This window comes from Vanessa atalanta, chromosome 8, assembly GCF_905147765.1.
Source record: "Vanessa atalanta chromosome 8, ilVanAtal1.2, whole genome shotgun sequence".
Classification (NCBI taxonomy): Eukaryota; Metazoa; Arthropoda; class Insecta; order Lepidoptera; family Nymphalidae; genus Vanessa; species Vanessa atalanta.
The window spans coordinates 11641327-11667284 of NC_061878.1; the positions used below are offsets into that span (position 1 = coordinate 11641327).

Genomic DNA, 25958 nt, shown 5'->3' on the forward strand with positions numbered 1-25958 from the left:
CGACTTAAAATAAACAACTACATTTTTAGTTTACCTTTCTTGATTTTGAGGCTTTACTTTATATTTTTTCACTTAAAATATACATACTAAATATTTTCGCATTTGTAGTATTATGAAATTATAATATATAAATATATTTTACGTCAGACAGACAGTCGCACAAATTGTAAAAATTGATCACTGAATTCAAATATTCATTTACTCGGCCTGACTTCGTGCGAGTAAAATTAAAGTTGTATCTTGTGGTAGGTATCTAAAACTATTGATCCAACTTCAATATAAAACCCACGTATAAATATATACGTGGGCTATATTTCGGATTATAACATTATTGGGTAATAATCCGTTAATCTGATGATTTATTGATTTAATGGATAAGGACTGTGTGAGTGCCTAGGCCTAAGTCGGGGCGATGAACAGTTATTGTTTTTCTTTATATGAGTCTCAAAGATGTGTGTACAAACTTGTGCCTCAGACAGCACGTATTTGGTTCCAGTTGGTTGATCTCCAATGAGATGGGCTTCCGTGACTGAAATCAACCAGGACGACATGTAGGCTAATCGGTTTTGTAAGTAATTGAATTAAAGCTATCCTTTTAAAGCTTACTTGAATTGGTTATATTGTATTAATAAAACCTCTAACTCATAGATTAAATTTTACTTTTTTGATTCGATTCCTTTTCCTGCCAATTGAAAAATATAGATTTTTTTTTTATTTGAGCTATTAAGGCAAAAAAATTGAATCAGAATTACGATTCAACGAGGAAATATGCTTCTTCACAAAAAAAATTACCTATAATTTTAAAGTACAATATCAGAATCCTCCTGCCTCAGGCTCGTTGTTATTTTTGCCCGCTGAATGTGGCTATTATGTATTGGCTGTATGTCGGGTTTGCTTTTGAAAACATTAAGTTAAGTGATATTTATGTTTTTCGATTATAAAATAACTAGTTGTCGACCGAGGTTTCGCTCGTGTTTTGTGGTTAAAAAAATATTTTGTAAAAAAATTAATGCCGATGTAAGAGCTTGCTTCATACCTAATTTCATTGCATTTGGTTCAGTAGTTTGCCCATGAAAGAGCAACAGTCAGACAGAGTTTTCTTACTTCTTACTTTCGAATTTAAAATATTAGTAATAGGCTATTTGACAATGCGAAAAATAAAGTGTCAATAATTGAAAGTTGAAAATAATAATTATTTTTTTCAAAAATCCATTAATAAAAATGTGTTTTTTTAAACGTTTGTCACGTGCTCCCGATTGGTCGGGCTTATGATGACGTCACTTGCTTATTAACCTCGTTTGCCTAGTGTATGTGGATTATATGTGCCACAGATTACAATACAGGCAAGTGACGTCACCGACTCCATTGCAGCGCCATATTGTCAAAGTAGCGTTTTCGCGCGCTATTTAAATATGGAATTTTTGTTTTGATATTTTGCAGCAAATATGTACTAGAATTTAAAAAAATAAACTTTTTCTCGATTCCTTAACCTAAATAATATAAAATGCATTTTAAAAACCAGTCAAATAACCTATATATAAAATAAACCTTTTTAGGATGCGATTATTTAGCTCTTCTAAATAACTCTATCCTACTTTTTACACTCTCAATTTGGCGGGAAGTTATTCTAACATTTACATTCTTGCCACTATTTCTTCTTTCTTTCATGATCATATATATTTTTGATGGTAAGTATTGTAATTGTATTTTTTTTTTGTAATATATATAATATTTTTTGTATAATGTATGTACTTCCTAAATACCATAATACCAAAGATAATTTTGTGATTTATTGATTGCCGACGAGACTGTCATTATTGACACTTGACAATTTACAGTAGAGTGTAAAATGTAAATTGGAAAACCGCTACATCAGCTGTTTACGAGTTTTATTTGTAAACGTAGAACTTGACTACAATACAGGTAATATTAACTTATTGATTAATTGAAAATTATTATTGATCGGCTACTTAGTATATTTAAAACATAAGATTAATATAGCCAATATACTTGACAGCTTTTTATGTGCGGCATATTGGTATTTTATAAGAAGGGTTTCCAAGCCACCAAGATTGGTATACTCGGTTATATATTATATCTTTAAAAGTGTTTAACCAGAAAATGAACGCGATTTATTATTTCATATTTTCTTTATCTTATGAAATACTGTCAAAATACTTTGTATTGCAGATAGTCATATAATAACGAACAAAGGAAATACTTTAATAGGTACCTAGTATAAAACTTACTGATATCAATATAAATATTTACTGAATATTTATAACAATGTAACAAAGCAGTGAGTAATATGAAACTTTTTCAAGCATTGTGTTTGCTCTTTTGATAAAATTTTGGTAATTTTTTTTTGTGTTATAGATATATTCTCCATAAATGAAATTCTGCATCTCATCAGTTCAGTTCATTTTAGAATATTTACATAATTATTTGCACATAATGCCTGATTTATACTCTATTTTTATATATTAATCTCTCTAGTTCTTTATTAATTAACTATGACGGCTTGTAACATATAATGACAGTGTTGTAGTCTTAGACCTAGCAAAGAAAACCTACTGCATTAAAATTATGGGTTATATTGAAAAAGAAGTCAAAAGGCAATGTAACATTTTTGAATTAAGTTTTCTTTCTTATTTCCATTTTATCCTCTTTAATTACATATAACTTATAAAAAAAATATACCATAGGATTAATTATTACATACATGCACACTTAAGTCAATATTATATTATAATCACTTAATAAATAATTTCATTTTGTTTACAATGCTTTAATTAATATAGTTTGTTAAATGACAATTCAAAAGTTCCTTTCCCCCATTTTTATTTTAGTTTTTGGAAATGTTCCAAAGCATCTATTATTTTTGTTGTTTTTCTTAATTGTGTTTTATTTGTATGTTTAGTAAACTCCTTTCCTAAATCATGAATAATGGAATAAAAATGTTTATATGTTTTTAGAATATAATATGAAAAACACAATTATTTAATAAAGGCTTGTTTACATGAGTTTTAACAATGTAAATAGTGATAATTGTAATCAGAGCTCTACATTATAAGATAATAACACCTTTGTTTTAGATTGTGACAGTTTAAGATGGGAGAGATATGGAAAATGGGTTCCCATGTAAGTTATATCGTTTTTCAACATAATTTACAACTAATAAAACTTTTTATTAGACTAAACATATCAACTATGACATGTAGCCTTTAAATATTAACTAATCTCTGAAAGTATTTTGTGGTAGATAAAGCAATTCAATAAAATCATTAACCATAGACGTTAGAGAGTGGGGGTATAATTTTTAATTACATCAAAACTTTAAAGATACAGGAGGAAAAGATACAGTAGTACAAGGGAATCATCACCATTGTCAATTATTATTTCTACTTTTTAATAATAGAGATATATGTATATATATTTTAAAATAGTTTTTATTTCTTATTTCAGATGGAAAGTGTAATAAAGGCTTACAAGACATTGTCAAAGATACCATCAATAGTCGGTGGAAAGTTGAACAGTCAGGGCAATAGAGTGACTTCTAGGTGGTCCATACGTAACTTAGATAGAGGAAAACACACACAATATATGATAGACTATTTTTTGGATACTAACTTGAAAGTTCTAAGTGACAGTGAATTTGCTGTTGATGTCAGTCATGAGTAAGTTATCCTAACAAATTTTTTTTCTTTTTCCATCAACTAAGAGTAAGATTGACAATAGCCCAATCATGATTGTAACTGTTATAGTCACTAGGATCCTTGCAAACCATTGATCTATTGAGGCTTGAAGCTAAATGGAGTGTTCATTTGTTATCATGACTGGAATTAAATTGCTATTACTAGATCTGATTTCAACGGCAGAAGTCAATTCAACTTTGACCTTAAACTTATATAGCTGGTCACCTAGCTTATTTAAATAATGTGTGGTATTAATTAAGAAATTATAATAAAATGGATTTTAAACATACAATAAGATTTTATCTTATATATACAATAGGAGGTTAAAATTTTAGGGGATATATTATGAAGTGTGTCAGTGGATGAGTATTGCATTATAAATAAAGACATATTAACTAGTAATGTTTTGCCTTTCATGATATAGCTGAGCTATAGTAGCGCATATCATAGCATAAAATATGTTAACTAAAGTTTGTTATCTTCCTACCACGGGATATTTATTAATATAAACTTTCTTTGATTTAGTTTTAGTTACACATCTGTTAAATTTTATATTCATGATTGTTCAAGTGATGGTGCTCATTTTGCTATCCTGATAAAGTAACATTACTTGAAGTTTATAAATAAAAATTGTCATACAACCTCTTTTTATTTTTATTAATAAAAAAATTAAAAATTTATCAATTTTCGTATTAAATATAATGCACATTATCATAAGATTTAAACTTATATCTATTATAATTACAAGTGTAACATCTTAGAATGCTCACTGCTGTGTCTCCAAAAGAAAATTATAGAGCTGTGATCCGAGAAGAAAAAGAAGACAAGGAATACTCGCAGAGAAAACTTTTCCTTGAAGTCTGGACTAAGACAACACTGAAACATTCTGTCGATCTTACATCATTGGATATTCACGGAGATGTTTATGCAGATTGTAAGAATTTAAAAAAATTACCTAATTTTGTTATCCCAATGGCATATTTTTTAAAGTTTTTTATCTCATATGTAGGGATCTGGCAAATGGCCACTTGATGGCTTATGGTCATCACTGTCCATGGACTTTTTTACTTTAACACAATGCCTGTGCCTACAATCACACAGTCACAGTTAGTCTTCCATCATCTTTTGATATAATACAGATTTATCAAAAATTCTCTGCATGTTTTGGTAAAATCTGAATCAATGCTTAAAATAGTACTAGCTAATAGTACTAGTAGGATAATCATAAAAGTTTTATAATCTCAATTCCAAATTATTTTTAAGATTGAGCAGTAAATATTTTTCTCAGTATAACAGGCCCACTCTGAAATGTTTGAAGGGTTATTGCCCTGAACATTTGTTGACATTTTACATATATGTATAATATTAAAACTTTAATAATGATAAACAACAATTAACATTAATTTCATGAAAACATTGAAAATTTTTAATTAATTTATATTGAATATGTCTGAGTTTTTAATAATTATTTCAGCTGAAAATGGCTGCCTGGAATGGTCGTCCGATGAAAAACATATTTGTTATATAGCGGAGAAGAAAATAAAGAAATCTGAACCATTTATTAAAAGGAAACCCGTAGATGATAAAACTAAAGATCCCGACGAAAAAATGGCTGATGATAAACATAAAGAATTTGAGAAGAAACCCACACTCACACCGGTATGAAAATTTTCAAGTTTAAAGTAACGGAAACAATTTGTTAATATAATTATTAGTAATGGTTATTATGTTTACAACTTACTCTTAGATATATAACCAGGAATAACTTCTAATGTATTTTACTTTATTATTGAAAAATTTCAGCATCATCTTAAGTAAAATAAGAAGCAGGAACAATCACTAATCATTTCTTATTTTAAATTCAGGGCGAAGAACATATATACAGAGAGGATTGGGGCGAACAGATGATGGGCAAGTACCAGACCGTGGTGGTCCTTTTCAGGATTGCAGACGAAACTTTTTCAATCTTGGAGAATATTCCAGATAATTTGTGTCCTGGACAGGTATTTATTCAATATGTAATATATTTTATATTACTGCAGTTATCTTCAGTTAGCATACTCATACTGAGTTCCAAACCTATGTCTCGAAAAGAAAGATCTTTGCCCATATATTATATTATCAGGCTGGAAGGAATTTGTCGACGGTTTGTTATAATGAAGTTAATCAGAGTATTAAATGTCACACTCCTGGTAAAAGATCTTTCTTTTAGACACGAAGGTTTGGAGCTCAGTACGAGTTGAACCATACATGTGGCAGAATGTTGCTAGACCCATGGTTTCTTATGAGGTTAACATCAATTCTGAGACAGAGATTAATGTGGATGAATACTCGGTAATGCTTGCCTGGCAACATCCAATTCACGGTTAAGATTCACAAGTTCTTGTCACTAGAACCTTCTTGGTTCTTGTTTTAAATTTATAATTTGAATGAGTGTTAGAAAAAACCTTAGCTTTTCATTTCAAACAGCCGATCAGTTGGGTTCGGGGATTGATCCGACATTTGGAAGACTATGTCGTGCAATGGAGATATTCACAAAATAAAACGTATTTAATATCGTCTAATCATTGTATTAATTGTACACCACAATAATATCAAAATATTACAATAATTTATCTCGATTAAGAGCAAATGGGTTTGCAAGCAACCATCGCATTCGAATCGCTTCTCAAAACATAACGACTCGCGTTGCCATGACACTACAACTCCATTTGGGGTGACCCGCTCTTAAAAGTAAATCAGCCATCAAACATTGCCAACTACTCGATTCATTAATTATCCAAATCAACAACCACAGTAACCACGCTCCGTTATATATATATATATATATATATATATATATATATATATACATTATAATTACCTTCTTATTACCCTTTACCATGTCAAATTTAAATAGCCTTAATAAGAATTGTATAAAGCAATAGAGATTCCTATTAAAGGTTAGGTTCACTCCCAACGGAGATGCCTTAGTAGGCGTGGCTTGGGATATATCTGGTGTGAGGCGCTTAGGACTGATCTATTGCACCAACCGGCCTGGTTACATTTTCTGTTACACTCTAACCGGAAAACTGAGTAAGTATATCGGACAATATATGTCGAAATATTTTAACTTTGCCGCTCTGTAGTTTTTTCTTCTTCTTATTTTAAATTAATACGTAATAATTTAAAAAAAAATCCAAGACATGCTTTAAAGTCTTTCAATAGTATTTATAAAGTAAAACCTTTTTAATTATATTTATGTATAATCTGCTATCGGTATCTAATTACGTCTGACTTTATATTGTTTTCCAATAAACCACCATCTAAAGGAAAATGTTTGAACCTTATCTGACCATACCTTAATCATTATAAAACAATATTTTTAGAGAAGTTAAGTGAAGAAAACAAAGCGGTCCGGTCTCCCCGTTTCTCGCCCAATGGTGACCTGGTGTGGCTGCAGCGGGAGGCCGGAGGACCGCATCACGCGTGCCACCAGCTAGTGCGGATGTCTGCAAATACCGTGAGTTAAACATTCCTAATTCAACATGCTGCTAGATATTTCAAACATAAGTAAAACTTCACAATTATTGAAGGTTAATTTCAAGGTCGAATTCGATGACGTCACCATCGACATCGTCATCATGTCTACGTATAGACATAACCTAAGTGTAACCATGAGCATGAAATGCAACGGTCTTGACACAAAATCGTATCACTTCTGTCACATTGATTTCAGTTCAGTTTTTTTCTGAGAATTTTACTTTACGGAACACCAATTCAATGTTTAATGATTGGAGATCGGCTCTTCTATTGAAGTTAAATAATGTTAGGGGCTAAAATATGACGGACCGTTGTTGTCAAACATGAAATATAACTGTTGAGTTATAACAATATCGTTTTGTTATTTTGTTGATGACGGTTTGGTATTTCATCGTTGAAAATATCGAAGTTGTTGAACATACTATTAAATTTTAATTTGCTTTTTCTTTTTTTTCAGATTAATAGTGTCATAGAGTCTGATGATTATGACGTTTGTGATGATATATCAGTGGTGATAGACATCGTTCATAATAGCAAGGACATATGCGATGAGGAAACTTTCTATGGGATTTATTGTCAGAGCCTACCGACGAAGTGCTTCAGCAGCGATGGAAAACGATTGATTTTTAGCACTCAACAGCAGAATGAGATAAGAAGTTATGTTGTTGACATTGGTAAGCATAAAAAAAATGTCTTTTGGCCTGTCGGGGTAGGTAAACACATCACATGTAGTAGACTGCCAAAGGTAAGGGTGATTGTACCAGTGTAACTACAGGCACAAGGGATATAAGATCTTAATTCTTAAGATCGGTGGCACATTGATGTTGTAAGATATGGTTAATACTTCATGTAGTGCTGTTTTTTATGGTGGGCTAATGGTGACCACTTACCATCAGGTAGGTGACATTAATGTGTGCGCTAACAGCCTGTTCTAATGAAAGTAGGAAAAAAGATAAACAAACTTTAGATTTACGTTTTTCTTGCGATTTGCTAATAACTCATCTATATTGTGCACTACTATGAGTTTAAAATATATCTTAATTTATAATGCGACACTATTACACTTAACTACTTATTTCCACTTTAATTTTACTTCCAAAATTAGCACAAATCATTAGTGAATATCAAAGATTAATCAAGCTCTCGACCAATGATATCGCGGCAATTTGTTGTCAAGTGTTTTTTTTTGGCTCTTTTCCTGTTATGGATGGAATAGAGTATACATAGCTACACTGTCAATTCCCTCTCTCTCGAATTATCTAACAGTATCACGTTACATTAATAAAATATGGCGAAACACAGTAGTTATATGTAGATTATGGTTTTTACTTATTTTAAATTAATTTTTCAGAGAGTGGTGATATCACGGATATATCGAATAATAAGGAGGATCCAGGATCGACGTCTGTGCTGTGCGTGCAGGCCGATGTCATCCTCGCTTCCTGGTCCAATATGACCACGCCGGGTCAGGTACGGAAAAAAATATTTAGACGATTTTTTTTAATATAATTCGTTATAATCTAGAGTTAGAACGCTCGAATCGTCACTGTACCGCTTATTTAAGCTATGGGTTGTTGATTAATATATATTATTAACAAAACAAAATTACTTTTAATAAATTTACTAGAAGAATATAAAATAATAATAATTAATAACAAAATACCATTCAAATCAATTTCTGGTTTGCTAATATTATTACAAAAACTTTACAACAATGAAAAGTGACTTAATTTAAAAGCAATCTGACAGCTTGACGTATGACGTTCGGAAAGTTATACTAATTCTCTTTATAATATAATAAATCCAAATTCCAATTTTAACATTCGGTTAAAGAATACATCAAAAATACACAAATCTTATTCATATAAAAAAGTAAGAATCGCACCAAAATATTTTTTTGTCATGCATTTTAAATTTCGAACATATAGTCTCCAGGGAAGTAATATGTAAATCTTTGTTCGTTTTCTATGTTTTTATAGTTTTCTATAGAATTTTATTTATTTCCTTGTTCCTATTATTATTTTTGGGAAAAAGCATTATATCAACCTCGGCAGAAATGGAATTCGCTTGACACGTATTGTTGGAATCATACGTTCAGTAATTGTTTACTTTGCCGGTTTCGACAATGACGTTCTATAGACTCAACTGCTGTTACTCTGCTGCTAGGGTTCAAACCCTGGGTTAGACCGATAAAAAAATATTGGATTTTTGTGTCAAAATATTCTGAGTAGCAGCCCACAGTCTGGAAGTTGGAAGTGTGCACAATCCCGTGCCTCGGAGTACACGTAATGTCGTTATTTCTGTTCCTGAATTCTTTCCGGCCGTGCATTTAGAATTTTCCGTCTCGTCGGGTTATGAAAGTTAGGAAATAGAGAGTGCACACACTTGCGCACTATAATGTGCCCCGCGGAGTGGTCTAGTATTTCGTGAGGTCTTTTCCCTAATCATAACATATCATTATTAAATAGACGAGACTGGCTAAATTTTCATTTATCGTATTTTTAGCTATTCGCGGCCAAGTTGCCAGCTGCCGGCCAAGAGCGCGACATATCGTGGGTGCGGGTGAGTGCGCCGCCCGCCACGCCTCCCACTCCCGGCACCATCGTGCAGTACTTGTCGCTGCGATACAACCACGAGGACGATGCCGTGGGTTAGCCTACTTTACTATTTTTTTAAATATGGAAGTGACCATATCTGGCTGTTTGATACGCCTTCACGGCTACTTTTTATACCGAAAACATACCGACATCAATGTTAATACTGTATAAATAACATCACAGAAGCCGTCATAAAATTCTCTCGAAGTGTTTTAATTGCACATTACACGGGTTCCACATAAAACGATCATTTTCTAAGACCGGACGAAAAAGTTCTTAAAAAGTCACTTTTGATTGAGCCTTTTTTATACACCTGCATTTTTTTTTAATTAAACCTAAACTGGGTTTAATGAAAAAATTGAAAAGATTGGGTTTTCCGCAGCGTCGTTCGGCGCGCTGTACGGCGGGCGCGCCGCGGGCGCCGCGTGCCCGCTGGTGGTGTGGCCGCACGGCGGGCCGCACTCCGCCTTCTGCAACGCCTACTCGCTGGAGGCCGCCTTCTTCAACGCGCTCGGTGAGTGGCTCCTTGTGTTCCATTGCGTGAGTGTGCAACAACGTATCGGCCAGTAAAAACCTACGACTGAGTCTCCCACTTGCACGCTCAAAGCGACGCCATCTGTTGAGATGTCAGCTCCCGGTACTGTGAAGTCTCACATAGTATTTCGATAGCAAAAGCTTCGTTTAGATTTATTAAAATTGAAATATCATGTATGTCGGATGCATTAGTCCATTTATACGAATTCTTTCATGCTTAACGATCTGTGAACAACTTAGCGATGATCGAATTAGTATTCATAACAATAACCAACGTTGCGAACACAGCTCACAGCTCGTAGTTAGTTATTAGTAGTAGCAAATAGAACATTTAAATTTTTAATAAAACACGTTTGCAATAGAGACTACATGATTCTTAGCACATTAAATTAACACATCCTTCAGCCGACATGAAGGACATTCGGGTGCGTTTCTGCTGGAGCTCGAAACAAAATGAGATCTTTCTTTAACTACATCAGTAGTAGATACGTCGCACCGATAGAATTGTACGTATGCTCCTTAGTATCAGTTTATATGCAAATATAAGCGGAACTGGGCACTGTCTCCAAAATAAAAATGGCACATGTGCGCGAACATATTGGATTATGTATACCTTCTATTATAAAACGAATTTATGAAATAATATCTTATAAAATTTTCCCAAATGCTAAGGGTACATTGGGTTTGAAATCGTTGTAAATGCATACAAAATGTTTTCAGCTTGTATTTTCATTGTATTTATTATTATTATACGATAAATGTGTATCAAGTTATCGCCTGTGATAAAATTAGTGTCCAAGTGTCCGGTGTTGCTGGCGAATTGATTTCATGTCATTGTAGAACTTTTCGGCTCATTTGTATAATGTGCATATTGAGTTAATTTAAATAATTGAATAATACTTCAATCACACACTAGATTGTGTGATTGTATTTAATTAGTGACCTTGTAGTAATTAAATGTGTTCGTCGAGTGGTCGAAATTAACGAGTCCTCGTTGTGGCTTGCAAGTGTTTTGATATTGTACTCCGTATCATCGATTAAGGATTTCCTAGTGCTGATTGTGGAATTATTTATCCATTATCTTTATTAGTTGTTTTAACAACCGAAAAATACAACTTTGATGACACGTCTTTGTGCAAGACCGTCTGTGTCGCCCACTCATTAATCGAACGTCAAACATATTGTTGTGTTCTGGTTTGAAGGGTTGAGCCAGTTTAATGCCTGTAGTTAAACTGGCTCCCATTGGAATGTAACATCTTAGTTGCCCAAGTTGATGGCGCATCGGTAACGTGAGGAATAATTAATTTTTCTTACGTTACCAAAGTCTATGGGCAGTGACTACTTACCAACGATTGGCCCATTGGCCAGTCTGCCTATCAATGAATATTCAATTCCAGGCTTCGCATGTCTTCTGATCAACTATCGAGGATCAACTGGGACGGGGGACGCCTCGGTATTCTTCCTGCCGAGTCGTATAGGAACGGCTGATGTCGCAGATTGTAAACTAGCGACCGAAAAGGCAATAGAACTATTTCCTATTAACGAAGAGAAACTTCTCCTATACGGGGGCTCACACGGCGGTTTCCTGGTGGCACACCTCAGTGGACTGTACTCTGGTTTCTACAGTGTGACGGTCGCTAGGAACCCCGTCATTGATTTGGCCTCCATGTATAATACCAGTGACATTGCGGATTGGTGAGTTATTTACGTTGAACTTGTGCACGTGTTGGTATGCTACTGTATGCAATTTTGTGGGTTGTTTTAACAAAGGCTACAAACTTAATTGGATCAACCGATTAAAAGGAACTTGTGAGTTCATGGTGCATTAAATAAATTAAAGGTCAATAAGAGGCCAGGTTCCAGTTTATTGCAATAAAATATTTTATTTAACATAATTGAGGATTGAATTAAATTCTAGATTTTTTTGTCTTCTTGCAAATAAAGATCTTCCACTCTTGCGGTCTTAGTAAAATAAAATAATGTCTAGTAGTTTAAAACCAGAAGGATAATCGAGTTAAAATCAAGAGTAAACTTTTTATTCCTCTTACGCAATAGACGCTTAGCATTTAATTCAATAAAAATAATTTCACTAGTTATAAATAATCAAAAATAATAGTGTGTGTCTAAGACAGAAAACTAAATAAATAACCAATTGAGGACAGAAAGAAAGAAAAAAAGCATCATTAGTCGACAGCTGAATAATTAATGCTTTTCATACGTTTTGAATGTCGGCGAAGGTGGGGCTTAGGTGGAAGCCCGTCTTGGTAGGTACCACTTACCATCAGCCCGTATGCTCATTCGCCAACCAATTCCAAAGTGCAACCAGTGCAACTTAAATAAATAAAGTAGGTCGGCATAACGCTAGTGACGTATAAGAAATGTTGAAACGTATTACGTCGTTAGTAAGTTTGCAAAATAAAAGTATATGTAAATATATGTAATAACTACTTTTACGAGTTGATAGTCAGATGGTTCGTATGAAAAAGTTCTTTCTTTGGCGTTCAAGCTTCAATCCAATTACTTTGATCAAACTCGGTTCAGTGGTGTGGTCGCGTAAGCTTACCAGACAGACAGTTATTTTCGTATATACTATGTTAGTAAAGATTTATCAGATATAATATTACAGACATATACAAATATGGGCACATATAAACAGATAGATAAATTAATTCATCATTAATAACAATAATGTTAGAATTATGAATATATAACATATTTTCTTCTGAATTGGAAAATCCATCTCGGCCATTGGGAATTGTATTATTGTTTTTGTAGTGTACAGAGATCTATAATAATATATTCATTAGCATTAGATTTATATTTTATATAAATATATATTATCTGTGTATTTATGCATCTGTCATCTCGAGTGACACACATCGCAAAAGCGCGGGAAAAGAGGATATAAAATGGGCGCGCGGTGAAGACGGTGTGTGTGCACAGCGAGCTGATATTTAAATATAATATGTATTTATTTTATTTTATTGGTAGATCGACTTTACATGTGAACATTACAGTTTTACTTAGGTATAAGGCAGTGAGCTTTGTTCGCGACGTTTTTAATGATATTGTCGATATGATTATCCCCAGATAACTCGTTATTTTTACGCCGATGTCCTCTTCGCTAGCTAGAAGTAGAGTTTAGGAATCACTAGAGCGACTTTAATTAGAAACTATTTCTTTATTTAAGATGTACAAACGGACATACAGTAATTATATATTGTTTTGCTATATCGGTACCTATTTTTATATATATTATTACATACACTACATTGTAACTTCACAAAATTTTTGACTACCCTCATAACAGAAAATAATATTTGAGTGAAGTTGAAAACTAAATTAAGTTTTAAAATTATTTGACATTTGAGTGAATGTGGCAAACTATTTCCGAAACACTGAAACTTAAAGACATACGAAAACTTATTTAACTTATTATTGAAACTCGCTCGTAATATGTAAATCTAAGGTTCGTTGATCTCTATTATACATTATACTAACATACAATATACACAATAGACATTTAAATCAAACGCTATAATCAATAAAAAAATATTTCATAGGATTTTCCACTCTACAAATTAACTATCGCGGTTCGACCGGCTACGGAGACGCCAACATGAGATGTCTTATGGGTAACATAGCGGACTACGACGTAAGAGATTGCCTAATCGTCCTATCTATCCTTAAAGATCAGAACAAAGCCCAAAACTGTCTGCTATATGGTGGCAGTTACGGAGGATTTATTGCGGGACTTTTAGCGGGAAGGTATCCGGATATGTTCAAGGCCATGGTTCTTAGGAATCCATTGATCGATCTAGCTACCAAAGCTAATTACGCAGACAATCCAGATGGGTGAGTCTATTGCCATTTTATTGACACAAGATTGGGTAGAGAAAACGACGGCAAAATGGAACCGCCGCCATAGTAATCCCTAATCCCTTTATTCGATAATGATACTTCAAAACACATCAGTCTTAAATTCTTAATATCGCTTAAAATGTTTTAGACACAAATAGTCGACACATAATTGTTCAAAGTATCATTTTTTTTAAATACTAAACGTCAAGCGAAAGAGGAATGTTGAATGTTGTTCGTTTAAATTTTCCGAATATTTTTTTCCCGTTTTTTCTTGTGTTATTCTGGTTTTAAACTAATTCCACGTAAAAATTAACTTTGTGTTTAAAAAGGTTATTTTTTGTTTTTGTGTGTGTGTTGTGTACGTTTTTCATTACCAAAGTTTGCTTAATAACCACAGTGACGTCAATGTTAATTGCTTTGCATGTATCTATGTAATAGATATTTCAGTAATTATGGACCTTTTAAATTTAAATTTAGAAGGTCCATAATGCCATTAATAAGTAATACTTAATTATCCATATTAGTTTTATTTTAGTTTATTAATTTTTTATTCATGGTTTTGTTTTTTTTTTTGTTTTGTAACTTGAAATTTTGATTAGTCTTTTATTTGTTTTTTTTTTGTGCTTTAATGTGTATGTTGCCTTACTGTTCATGCAGTTATCACCTGTAATTGAGGTACCACTTCTTTTATTTTTTATTTTATGAACTGTGTGCTGTCATGTATCAGTGTGTACTTTGTTGGTGATCAAATAAATACCTAAATAAATAAATGTCGTGGAAAGGAGAAACTACTGATTTTATATCTAGTTCTAAATACAGAAACTTCTATAAAGCATATTTTCATTTTTTCATGTACTTATTTTAGTTGAACTATTATTAATAAAGGCATAAGTGTATGATAAAATACATTAAACACACCGAATGTTTTTTAAAATATTTATAACAGATGGGCGGGCGGGTAAATGTACCAACTGATGTAAGCGTTCCCCATCGCCCCTTGGCGTAAGCGTTGTTAGAGATATCAGTCTTTCATCGCTGACATATGATATTCCACCAAACATGGAAATATACACTGGCTCACTATCTTGTTAATACAAGTACAATTAGTGCCTTATATTGATTTATATCATTTTTATCCTGTAATGAGAAATATAAAATAATATATTAATATCCCCCCAGGTGTTCCGTAGAAGCAGGTTTCCCATTCACAGATGATGGTCCAAAAACTGAAGATCACCTCTTAGCTCTCCGTCGAGTATCGCCGATAGTCCACGCCCATAAGGTGACCACACCCACTGCCATCATGTTGGGAACGAAGGACAAAAGGGTTCCCTACTACCAGGGATTGGAGTACAGCAGGATGTTAAGGGCTAACGGGGTTAATACCAAGTGAGTAAAAGTTTATCTCATACTTTTGTATCAGAAAATCGCAGTGCTATTCTAAAACTCACTTCGTATCTCACTTTAAATATCATTATTTCAATCGATGTAGCATCGATGATTCGTTCATCATCGTTTTAGGAATAGCTTTCCTTTCAATATTCGCTAGTCTCTTCCAGCATATTTTTTTAATTCTTCTCTTGCCTATCGCCTCAGCGTATGTTATGGTTTATGTTTTGGAGAGTACGATCGATTGTAGTGTATTAGAACACCGATTGTACGAACGGAAGTTTCCTCCGTTATTCTTTACTTTAGTAGTTCGATTATAAGTATGGAGATTAGCTTCGCTTCCGTGCCATTATAAATGTAGTTCCTAAAGGATCACTTTAAAATGGCTAGGCGTTTAATTGGATTAAAAATTAATGATTAAAGTGACAGCACTTTTGATACATTGACACGTTGTTTTGCATTATCGGGAATTTGTATTCGCTTTTTTTGCTTCACTATAATGTTTTACGCGCTCCTACTATCTTTTGTATTATAATCTGAAACCACCAATTGGTCGACCGGAATTTTATTCTTTTATTCATAGATAAAATAAAACATTTGCTATACAGGGTGTTCATGTACGAAGATAACCACTCGCTAAGCAGCCTGCCCGTTGAAATGGACAACCTAATCAACGCAGCTGACTGGTTCATCTCAATGATCAAAGATAAATAAAATTTGAGTGGTGTAAGGAGCACGTGGGTGCGGCGCATCTAAGGGGGCGGCCTTGGAACTGTTTCTCTAGGGTTGCCAGATAACATTTTATTTTGAACAGTTTAATTTTAAAATTCGAATTCTCAAATTCGACCTTGAAATATTACATTCTTCGCACCTAAATATGCTATAACTTAAATAATTTTATTTACGATAAGTATGAACTTCTATAATTGAAAACTTCTGATTATAAAATTATCAACAATACTGTAAAAAATATATATGTGAAATGGTTGATGTTTAGTGTTGTGGTGGCCATAAGTTTATTTAATTATTATATAATGTATACTTATGTAATTCTAGTTAGGTAGTTATATATAATAATATATGTTCTTATAAGAATAATTTATATTAGCATTTAGGTTATGTAGAATATTGAAAAACGGAAGTATGCATTGTCAAAATTAAATATGTCAATTTAAATCATAATCAAAAACTATTTATACAATAATACATGGATTTAAACTTATTTATTGATAGTTATAGTAAAAAAAACTACGATTTCTGAATTTAAAATTACCGAGGCCCGAAAAGAACAGGCTTTTTTATCATATCTCATAATTATTTCTATGAATATGTCATCTGATGGTAGGTGGTCACCATCGCGGATAGACATAGGCGCTGTTAAAAAAAATATGATCCTTGCCGAAGGTTTTGTTAGGTTATGTCACGCTAAGATGTTAATGTCACACAGCTCACTCCCCCTTTCAACCTGAACACAAAAATACTGCTGTATGTAAGCTGTATAAGACAGCTTGATATTTTTGACAGATGTAAATTTTTCTGATCGACATAACTTTGCAATGACGAACATATTATTTTCTTAATTTAATGATTTTAAAAATTGTAAAAATATTAAAAAAAAAACATATAATATAAAAGTTCCTAAAGATTCAAGCGTTATCCGAAAATTTCAAGACATTTTCTAGTATATATTATTGCTTCAAAGTAAAATTTAAATAAAAACACTGAAAATGATTGACGCTTGTACAATGTTACATCGGTCGGACGGTAGGGACGCGAATAACAGGCAGTAACTGCTACAAATATCGATTACAAAAATTAAAGATCATTGTTAAGTTATTGTTACGAACGGCTAGTGGTTGGGCTCTCTTTGGCTAGTGGTAGGGGTCTCTTTTGCTGGTATAACTCTTTTTAGAAAAATTAGTTCAATCGACTATTATATATGTTATTCTCATCACTAGCCCGTCTGTCAAAAAGATCAAGCTAACTAGAACAGGGTTTGTAGTCTAATCGCAAAGTAAATTTACATCACATACACTGTTTACAATTTTTTTGTAAAAAATATAAAAATATCTATTAAATAATCGTTTATTTCCATGTATATCTGTCCTATCTTGTACACAAACTGTCCACTGTATTTTTTATTTAATTATACGATTTATCTTTTTTATTGTTAAGTGATGAATGTAGGTTCTGGGTGTAAATTCTACAACGACTTATATTCAATCATAATATATATAAATTAAATCATTTTATTTTAGCATTAAGGTAAAAAATTCAAGGCCAAATTAAAAAAAGGACGTTTGTACTGATTAATAATGATATAAATATTAATTAATATTTACAATGAAATTGTGTAATTTTTAATACACATTTTTAATAAAGTTATTTGGAGACATATCTATCTATCAAAATATTTGTTTAATTTTTTTCCATTTAAAAACACATGTATTGTCAATTGTAATAGCAATTATTTTGGCTATAGTAATATGAATAAAATAAAATATTGTTTTTTGTGGCACCTTCTCACATCACTATAGAGAATTGAAAAATCTCACAGTGGAAAAGATATTTGTCAGTGGAAGAAAGCGATTACTGCTTAAGGAATATTGAAGATAATAAAATTAATTATATCATGTTAGAATTACATTTATTTTATAAAAAAAAAAAAAAAAATGCAATGCGTTCCCCTGATCAAATCCTAAGACTATAAAAATGTGCTTAGTATCTGCCGCCCCGGGCCTCTGACGGACTTAGTCCGCCACTGCTACAGAGTCCCCCGGTATAAACCCTACTCTAATATAACGGTCTCGCGTACTTTCTATATAACTGATCAAAGACAGGTTTAGACATAGACAATTTTCCTACTTTTTAATAATATGATATACTCTTAACATTTAAGTGCTTGTCCGTAAAATGTAGTTTAACAGCTTTAAAGAAAACACGACAACATTAAACCTTTGCAAGCTATAACCGCTTTATGTATATTTAGAAAAAAAAAAACAGCTAGCGGCGGTAAATAATGCCTATCAAGCCAAAGTGGAAGCTAATCGATAATTGCCTTCGGTATATTGACAAATACATTGAAACATGGATGACCTTGGAAGTGGTGAAAACGGACATTTATATTTTTATATTTCTATAATAATTATGTTAGGTGACTAAGGCTTCGTGTATAAAAGATGCCGCAGCCGCTTCAGTGTCGGATGTCGCGTGCGAACCAGCGTTGCAGAACTGATATCAGAACATCGATACCTCTCCGTGATCAATACTATTGATTACGGCAATACTATCGATAGTATTTCTCATGGGGAGCTATCGATACTATCGGTACTATCGATAGTATATAGATAGTATTGACACGTGACAATACTATCGATAGACTACCGATACTGTAATATCGATATTCAACACTAGTGCGTACTGCCGCGTGTTGTCGCGGACGGTATAACTTTCTATGTAGTTCTTTGACGCAGCGTTTTAAAAATCGCGCACTTATCTGCAGCGTGTGACCTGTCCCGTAGGTGGTTTCTTAGTTCATGTTATATTTGTTTATTTCAGAATATTGGGAATACATAACACAGCAATTGTGTCATACATATTCACGAAGTTCACCTTAAGTAAACGTTTGTCCTCTGTTTCGATATCAATAACATCTGAGGAGTTATTATGTATGTTCTGGGGTTATTTCCTTTTTAACAAGGTAAGAACTCCTTACGTCTTGGAAATAGTTAAAGTTTATTCCACCACGCTGCTCTAATACGGGTTGGTGCACACACCAAATAAATATTTCGATATCATTCACGAAACATCGTACGCTGTAGCCCAATGCACGCACATAGAATTGCCATTTAACCAACCCTTTAAACACACATCTATCATCGCGCAACTGACATTAAGTTCCCCTCTAAATACAAAAGGGCTAATAAAAGCAAAAAATACATGGCTCCTACAGGGTGAAACAGGTGTCCTCAACATATGGACACCCTATAAGTGGAATAATGATTAAACACAAGGAAGTTATTTATCGAGTAGAAAATTGATATTGTCATGATCATCATGTAGGTGACGTGGAAAGGGAAACTTATCACACGAGCTTGTTGCCAGTGACCACTGCGTGAAAATAGCGATTCATTAGTTATTTGGGGACGGTTTTTTAAAAACAATGAATATTTTTTCTTATCAAACAAATTATAATATACGAAGTTTTCATTATAATTTAGTAACTTTACATATTTGGATACCATAAGGGTTGATTATCGAAAGTAAATGCTTTATTAATTTTGCATATTTAGATATCGCAAAGCTCGAGACGAGTTAAAAACACAAAATAAGCTCAACTTAATTAATTTACTAAGTGGTAGGACTTTGAGGAAGCCCATCTGAGTAGCAATAGTTAGTATATGTTGTGTTCCGGTTTGACGAACGAGTGAGCCAGTGGAACTACAGGAACAAGGGACAACAACTTCATCAGGTTGGCAGAGCATTGGTTATGCAAGAAATGGGTAATTCCATACGGCACCAGTGTGACCACATACCATCAGATAGCCAACGTAGGTCATAACACGGCTTTGGATAAAATTAAGCCTCTATATCACAGATGTCGGGGATACGACTTCAGAGCGTGACATGTGTCTCCTCACATGTTGTCAAACCGCGATTTAAATAGCATTGAATTTTGTTACCTCGACAATGTCACCCTCATACAGTATTCGAAGGCGATTTTTCAAAATGATTAATGTTGTTTTTATTCTTTTATCCTTGGATCCGAACCCGTAGGTATGTGATAGTATATTTATCTGATAAGAAGATACTTAAAGAACCTTACCTTGTAGAACTGTCATACTTTATTTCGGTTTCGGTTGGCACAACAGGCCCAGGCTTGATGGGTTCTCAATCCAGTCGATACGATTATTCTATTATCAAACAGCTCTCTATATTGTATCTTAGTTGAAAATGTAAGTAAAGTTGTATAAAAATATAGGCACACTTTTGAAATTATTACATGACGAGAACACGGATACACGACGACTTATACGAACATAAGGGTCGTTAGCATATATTTGTTCGTTTAGTAGTACCATGTTGTCAATGTTTTAACAAAAATACGTATAAAACATTAATAACTAGACATTGTTACCAGCATTCAATTCGACGGAATTAGTAAAAATACTATACTTATTCGATAGTCCAAAAAGTTTTTATATTGTTTTACAGTATTTGATTATTTTTAAGTATTAGTATGACAATGTGTTAAATATCAACAAGTAAAATAACGTTTAATCATAATATTAATGATATTTTTGCTCATGTCGTAATTTCACTTGTAATTATAATCGATATTTATAAATAAATAAACGAATAAAGATAGATTTTGTAAACGAAGACATTTAATATGATTTTTCGTGCACAGAATAGATTAATGACGTAAAGGTCATGAACTTTGAACCTCATTGAAAGCAGGAGGGACCTATTATCTATTTATATTTCCTTTTGTCAATGGCTACCAATCAATTTCTCTGGATCGTTATAGCCTGTGTTCCGTTCATTACACGTTTTATTTTCAATATTAGTATTTAATCTAGTTTATCTGTTATTCTATACTAATATTATTATACGAATTATGCGACAATTGCACTGTCTGTCTGTCCTTTCTCGGCCAAACCACGAACCCGAAATTTATGAAATATGTTGCGAAGCATGCTTGAACCCAAAAGGACAACGCTACATTTTTACCTGACGACTAATCCTAACACAATAGCGTAGCCGCGGGCGACAACTAGTACACTATATACGTATCTATTAATTATTATTTATCAGACCCAGGCCCACTCATACAAAGTCTGGCCTGGCTTACTGTTAAATTTTAACTATTATACTTATCAAAGATTAGTACTTTTTAACTAATCTTATATGTTCCTAACAATAACACTGGCTCGTTTACCCAATCAAATGGAATCACTGCAATACAGAGTAATGTATTATTTTAGAATAACTAGTGGACTATACCTAGACAGTGTCAACAGTTAGGTGACCGTCCTTCATAACGTACCTATACACTATGTTTAATTTTAGTTAGTAGTTTCAAATTGTTATTTGGTAATCTAAAAATGTTCTTAGTCTGAAGCTAATATGATTTATTTTTGAGACAATGATTATCGTTAAATGTACTTACAACATGTCTACAGAATGTTTCACAAAGACTTGTAAAAACGTAACATCGAAACATTCGGGTAATAAGTAGTACAAGGCCACCTGGATCGGTACGTTTTACGTACCTATCTGCCGCCACAGAGCAATACATGGTGATGTTGCGAGGTTGGAAAGATGTGTGAGCCAGTCTAACTTCGGCGATCGGCGATGGAAATATTGGTCAATATATCTTACAGTACCAATGTCTATGGGCAGTGGAGATCAATTATGGTACGGATGACTCATCCGTCTATACCTATATACTAAATAAAAAAAAAACATTAATATGTAATATTATATATTTTAATCGGTTCCATTTGATTCGTACACAGATATAAATATGTATATAGAACTGTATTGACTGCCAAGCTAAATAGTTATATTTATTTTCTTATTGTTTTTTATTTAAAAAAGTTATTTAAGTAAATATGCTTAAAAGTCGGCAGGCTAGAATCTCTCTCCATCTTGATAACCAGCTTATCCACGGCCTGATTAGAGCTTGCAACCTCTAAAATAAGTTGAGCAAGTAAGAATATTGCAATTGTTTTAAAGGCTTATTAAATTTAAAGTCAACCGCTTCACCTATAAATGCTTTTCGGGGCGTTAGTTTAATAATGCTGTGTCTTCTTCTTTCGAATGATAAATCGTTAATCATAGAAAGAGATAAAAACAGATGAGTCTCATGACTAAATTGTACTTTAGATTGAACATAATTGGTAATATACAAATTTATGGCCATAAGAACACTTAAGTTGTATTTAAATGTAAGTGTTACGAAATTGTTCTAGGGTTCGTTATCCCCATGTACATTACAATTAGGATATTTAGTAGGGGTTGTTGCGATTGTTCCCGGTGACTGGTACGAGCGTGACGTTCCGCTCCGATGCAGACACCTTACACTATGGTCGCTGACATGTGGGAAACGCGCGGGAAAATAGTAAATAATATTTTTTTGTTTTAATTGCTCGTCCAAATTGTAGATCGAAGAACATATAATTATTAGTATTCAATACCTATATTTTCTTATTCTATCACATGTCAATTTTATCGCGGGAAATGAATTAACTTTTACAATAAAAATATTAATTGTTTTCAAGCTACAAGAGTTTGAACAATATATATATGAAAACCAGATTTAAGGAATAAAGAGGTAGAAGAAAAAGAAGAAAGGTGACGATGGCACTTAAAGTACTAAAAAATGCATAAAATGTTTTTTTTTTATCGTTAAAGTTTTTAGGAATCAAATTAGTTTATAACTTCCTATCTTTTAAGAATATAATATAACCTCATTTTATGTATTTATATTGTCTAAATAACACACTGATAGTTAAAGTGCACGTGTAACCGCGGTTCTACGACTACTAAATATTTTTATTACTTTTTAATTTCAAAAAACACGTTGAATCACAGATTGAGTAAATACAGGCTTTTTCATCATCAATGATATCAAATCCAATAAGAATGGTGGTCTATTAATAATAAATTTCAGTAATACGAATGTATATCGTAAAATGATTATTTTTCCTTAGAATCCACTCCAGTCTGACATTGTCCAAGCACTTGCCCTAATTGCTCGTCAGTGAAGGGTGCTTGACATTATTTATTCTTGACAAATAAACGATTAAATCGATATAAGTATACAGCTTTCCGAACAATTTTGATGGTTCAATAATAATAATGCCTTATTTTTTTAAATCTATTTTTAATACACGAAAAACGTCTACTTAACGAAACCGTAAGTATAGTTGTTGGATATAAACAATTTTCGTTAAAAGTAGGACAAATAAAATAGTCTTAGCAATGAAACATTTTCGCATAATGCATAAAGTTCATTAACAAGGAAGTACCCGCAGTCTCCGATAACGAGTCCACGAAGTCTAGCGATAACCGTGACTAATTGTCCGGAGCTATCGTATGCGGGCTGGACTTCTTACGGGCGGAAAAATATCGATCGGCAGCCAACACACCACCTGTTCACAATGGGGAGAGCGCACCTGCCGCACAAGCTAGCGCGACGCCGGCACGCGCGCACATACGCACCGGCATTCGATCGAGACACAGCTTTGGCGGCGGGGGGTTGACCATCGCGACGTCACACCGTCCGCGCGCCGTCGCCGATCGATCGACTACCATCTTACCGCACCACCACCACCATTGAGTCAGGTACACCCACTCGACCTTTAGCTATTGTTGCGTTAGAAAATTCGGCGAACAGTGATTCACAGTTTAATTTTAATTACAGGAATGTAGTTAACTACGATGCACATAACGTCGGGTTTGTCGCCGGCGTCCGGCGAGATGCTGGACGCCACCGTTAATCTCTACGGCGATTCAGGAGAGCAATGCGGGTTCTTTGCTATGGACCACGCGGTCCCAGAATCTTCGCACACTGTTGAAATCGAATATGTGTATGAGCAACCTGAAGCTTATGCGTATTGCACTGAGGAACCGACGGAAATACAAGTGGAGCAACCTACAATTGATGTGCCTCCACCGTCGAAGAAGAGCCAACAGAAACAACAGACAAAGGTTGCCGAAGAAGAGCCGGAAACCGATTTGACGAATCTAACGTGGTTACAGAACATAACTAATATAATGGCAGTGCCACAATTTCCTATACCGCCGATGTCGCCTAACCCACAAGTGAAACCGCAACCTCAGAACACGAGGCTGCAGAAGTTTAATCAGACATTAGCAAAGTGCCAGAAAGATTTTATGGAGAACAAAGCAGAATATCAAAAGAACAGCGAGAGGAAGCCACCTTATTCGTACAGTACGCTGATATGCATGGCCATGAGGTATAATAATGACAAGGTGACCTTATCGGCTATTTATTCCTGGATCAGGGAGAACTTCAAGTATTACAGGAACGCGGACCCCACATGGCAGGTGAGCGTTATCTACTCTATACAGTAGTAAACTCTTCCGATCAGATTCTAATAAGCGGCAAATCTGTTTATCAGATAAGATATCGGTTAATTGAATTCGGCAAGTCATTCAAGTGTTGTAGTGACACATTACATATAGATAGAATCCCTAGTAATCTAATAAGTATGTATATATAATTTATCTGTGTGTATGTATATATTTATAATATTTAACGCTGATATTTTATTTCGTAAACGTGCACCACATTTGCTTTTTATAGATTATGCCGCTCTTATTATTAATATTATATTGTTTTATTTGTCTGTTTTTCTTGGTATACAATAATTTTATTATTTACATGTATTAACTCTATATTTTATAAATAAAATAGTTAATATTTTTTAAATAGGAAGTTGTGAAAAGGAATATAGTGCATTTCGTTTTAACGATAAAATAAAATATTCTTGCAGAATTCCATAAGGCACAACTTATCTCTAAACAAAGTGTTCGTCAAAGTGGCGCGCTCAAAACAAGAGCCGGGCAAAGGAGGCTTCTGGAAGCTCGACCTCGCTCATTTAGAAGGAACTAAGCGGATTTCCAATAGACCTCATAAAAAGAAAAAGAGCAATGAACAAAAATTTGATCAAAAAATTGCTGAAGAAAAAATCGCAGTCGCCAACATTCCTCAAGTGGAAAGTGTAGATATTATAGCTAATGAAATCAACCAAGCTGTGACGTTACATCTGCCGGAGTTCCATCTTCCAACATTGCCGGACATTGACATGGAGGCCAACATTGGAGCAAACGTTATTGTTGAACCGGTCGCGCCTCCACCGCTGATACCAGAGGACGATCTATCTTCCTGGCTGCTAAATCCTACAGACTGGGAGGATCTACAGTTGGATGTTCTCGACAACTACTTAGACTCGTGTTTCAAGTAAGTTTCTGTCAAATAAAGAGTTTAAAAGGGTCGTTTAAAAAAAACTACGGCGTCTGCGAAAGAAGTTATTTTTTATTAATGAATAAATTGTCTTTTTGATATAAGGTAGAAGTTTGCACTAAAAATTCAAAGAAGTTTTCGTATTTGCATAGATTTTAGAATTTCGTGAAATTTTAATGAATATTAGTGACCTTTGACATTAACAAAGTATTTCTTAGAAAAATTACTGCAATTGTAATACAAAGGATTAAAGATTATTAGACGTTGCTCAATCAAAGCTCAGTTGGTTAAATTAGTGCGATTTTAATAAAAATTAAATATTTTTGTCTAAAATAGACGAATTTATCGAAAGAAATTAACACA

At 33.5% G+C, this 25958-nt stretch overlaps 2 protein-coding genes across 4 annotated transcripts; both read left to right on the plus strand.

Annotated features, from left to right (window-relative positions):
- The first annotated feature begins 1830 nt into the window (after nucleotides 1–1830).
- Nucleotides 1831–16715, plus strand: LOC125065821 (acylamino-acid-releasing enzyme-like). Of its 3 annotated transcripts, none has more exons than XM_047673659.1 (15): nucleotides 1831–1923; nucleotides 3096–3141; nucleotides 3466–3677; nucleotides 4457–4629; nucleotides 5170–5354; nucleotides 5561–5698; nucleotides 6638–6770; nucleotides 7064–7197; nucleotides 7675–7891; nucleotides 8569–8687; nucleotides 9723–9867; nucleotides 10197–10328; nucleotides 11746–12043; nucleotides 15389–15598; nucleotides 16207–16714. In XM_047673659.1, the coding sequence occupies exons 2-15, from the start codon at nucleotides 3112–3114 to the stop codon at nucleotides 16310–16312; spliced, it is 2232 nt and encodes a 743-aa protein (XP_047529615.1). In that variant the 5' UTR covers nucleotides 1831–1923; nucleotides 3096–3111; the 3' UTR covers nucleotides 16313–16714. The 3 variants fall into 3 exon arrangements, with proteins under 3 accessions (XP_047529615.1, XP_047529617.1, XP_047529616.1); XM_047673661.1 differs by lacking the exon at nucleotides 11746–12043 and adding an exon at nucleotides 13912–14203 and having other exon boundaries at nucleotides 1840–1923; nucleotides 16207–16715; XM_047673660.1 differs by lacking the exon at nucleotides 1831–1923 and adding an exon at nucleotides 2211–2229.
- A 7178-nt stretch (nucleotides 16716–23893) lies between these two features.
- Nucleotides 23894–25635, plus strand: LOC125065971 (forkhead box protein J1-A-like). The gene is made up of 3 exons (XM_047673836.1): nucleotides 23894–23950; nucleotides 24030–24676; nucleotides 25126–25635. Exons 2-3 carry the CDS (start codon nucleotides 24047–24049, stop codon nucleotides 25594–25596), a joined length of 1101 nt encoding a protein of 366 aa, XP_047529792.1. The 5' UTR covers nucleotides 23894–23950; nucleotides 24030–24046; the 3' UTR covers nucleotides 25597–25635.
- The last annotated feature ends 323 nt before the right edge of the window (nucleotides 25636–25958 follow it).

What these genes read in the sequence shown, in the direction of transcription:
- LOC125065821 (XM_047673659.1), top strand. Translation starts at nt 3,112, where the DNA reads ATGGGAGAGATATGGAAAATGGGTTCCCAT. An exon ending in CGGAGATGTTTATGCAGATT is followed by an intron (nt 4,630 to 5,169) that starts GTAAGAATTTAA and finishes TAATTATTTCAG; the next exon opens with CTGAAAATGGCTGCCTGGAA. An exon ending in AGAAACCCACACTCACACCG is followed by an intron (nt 5,355 to 5,560) that starts GTATGAAAATTT and finishes TTTTAAATTCAG; the next exon opens with GGCGAAGAACATATATACAG.
- LOC125065971 (XM_047673836.1), top strand. Translation starts at nt 24,047, where the DNA reads ATGCACATAACGTCGGGTTTGTCGCCGGCGTCCGGCGAGATGCTGGAC. An exon ending in ACGCGGACCCCACATGGCAG is followed by an intron (nt 24,677 to 25,125) that starts GTGAGCGTTATC and finishes ATATTCTTGCAG; the next exon opens with AATTCCATAAGGCACAACTT.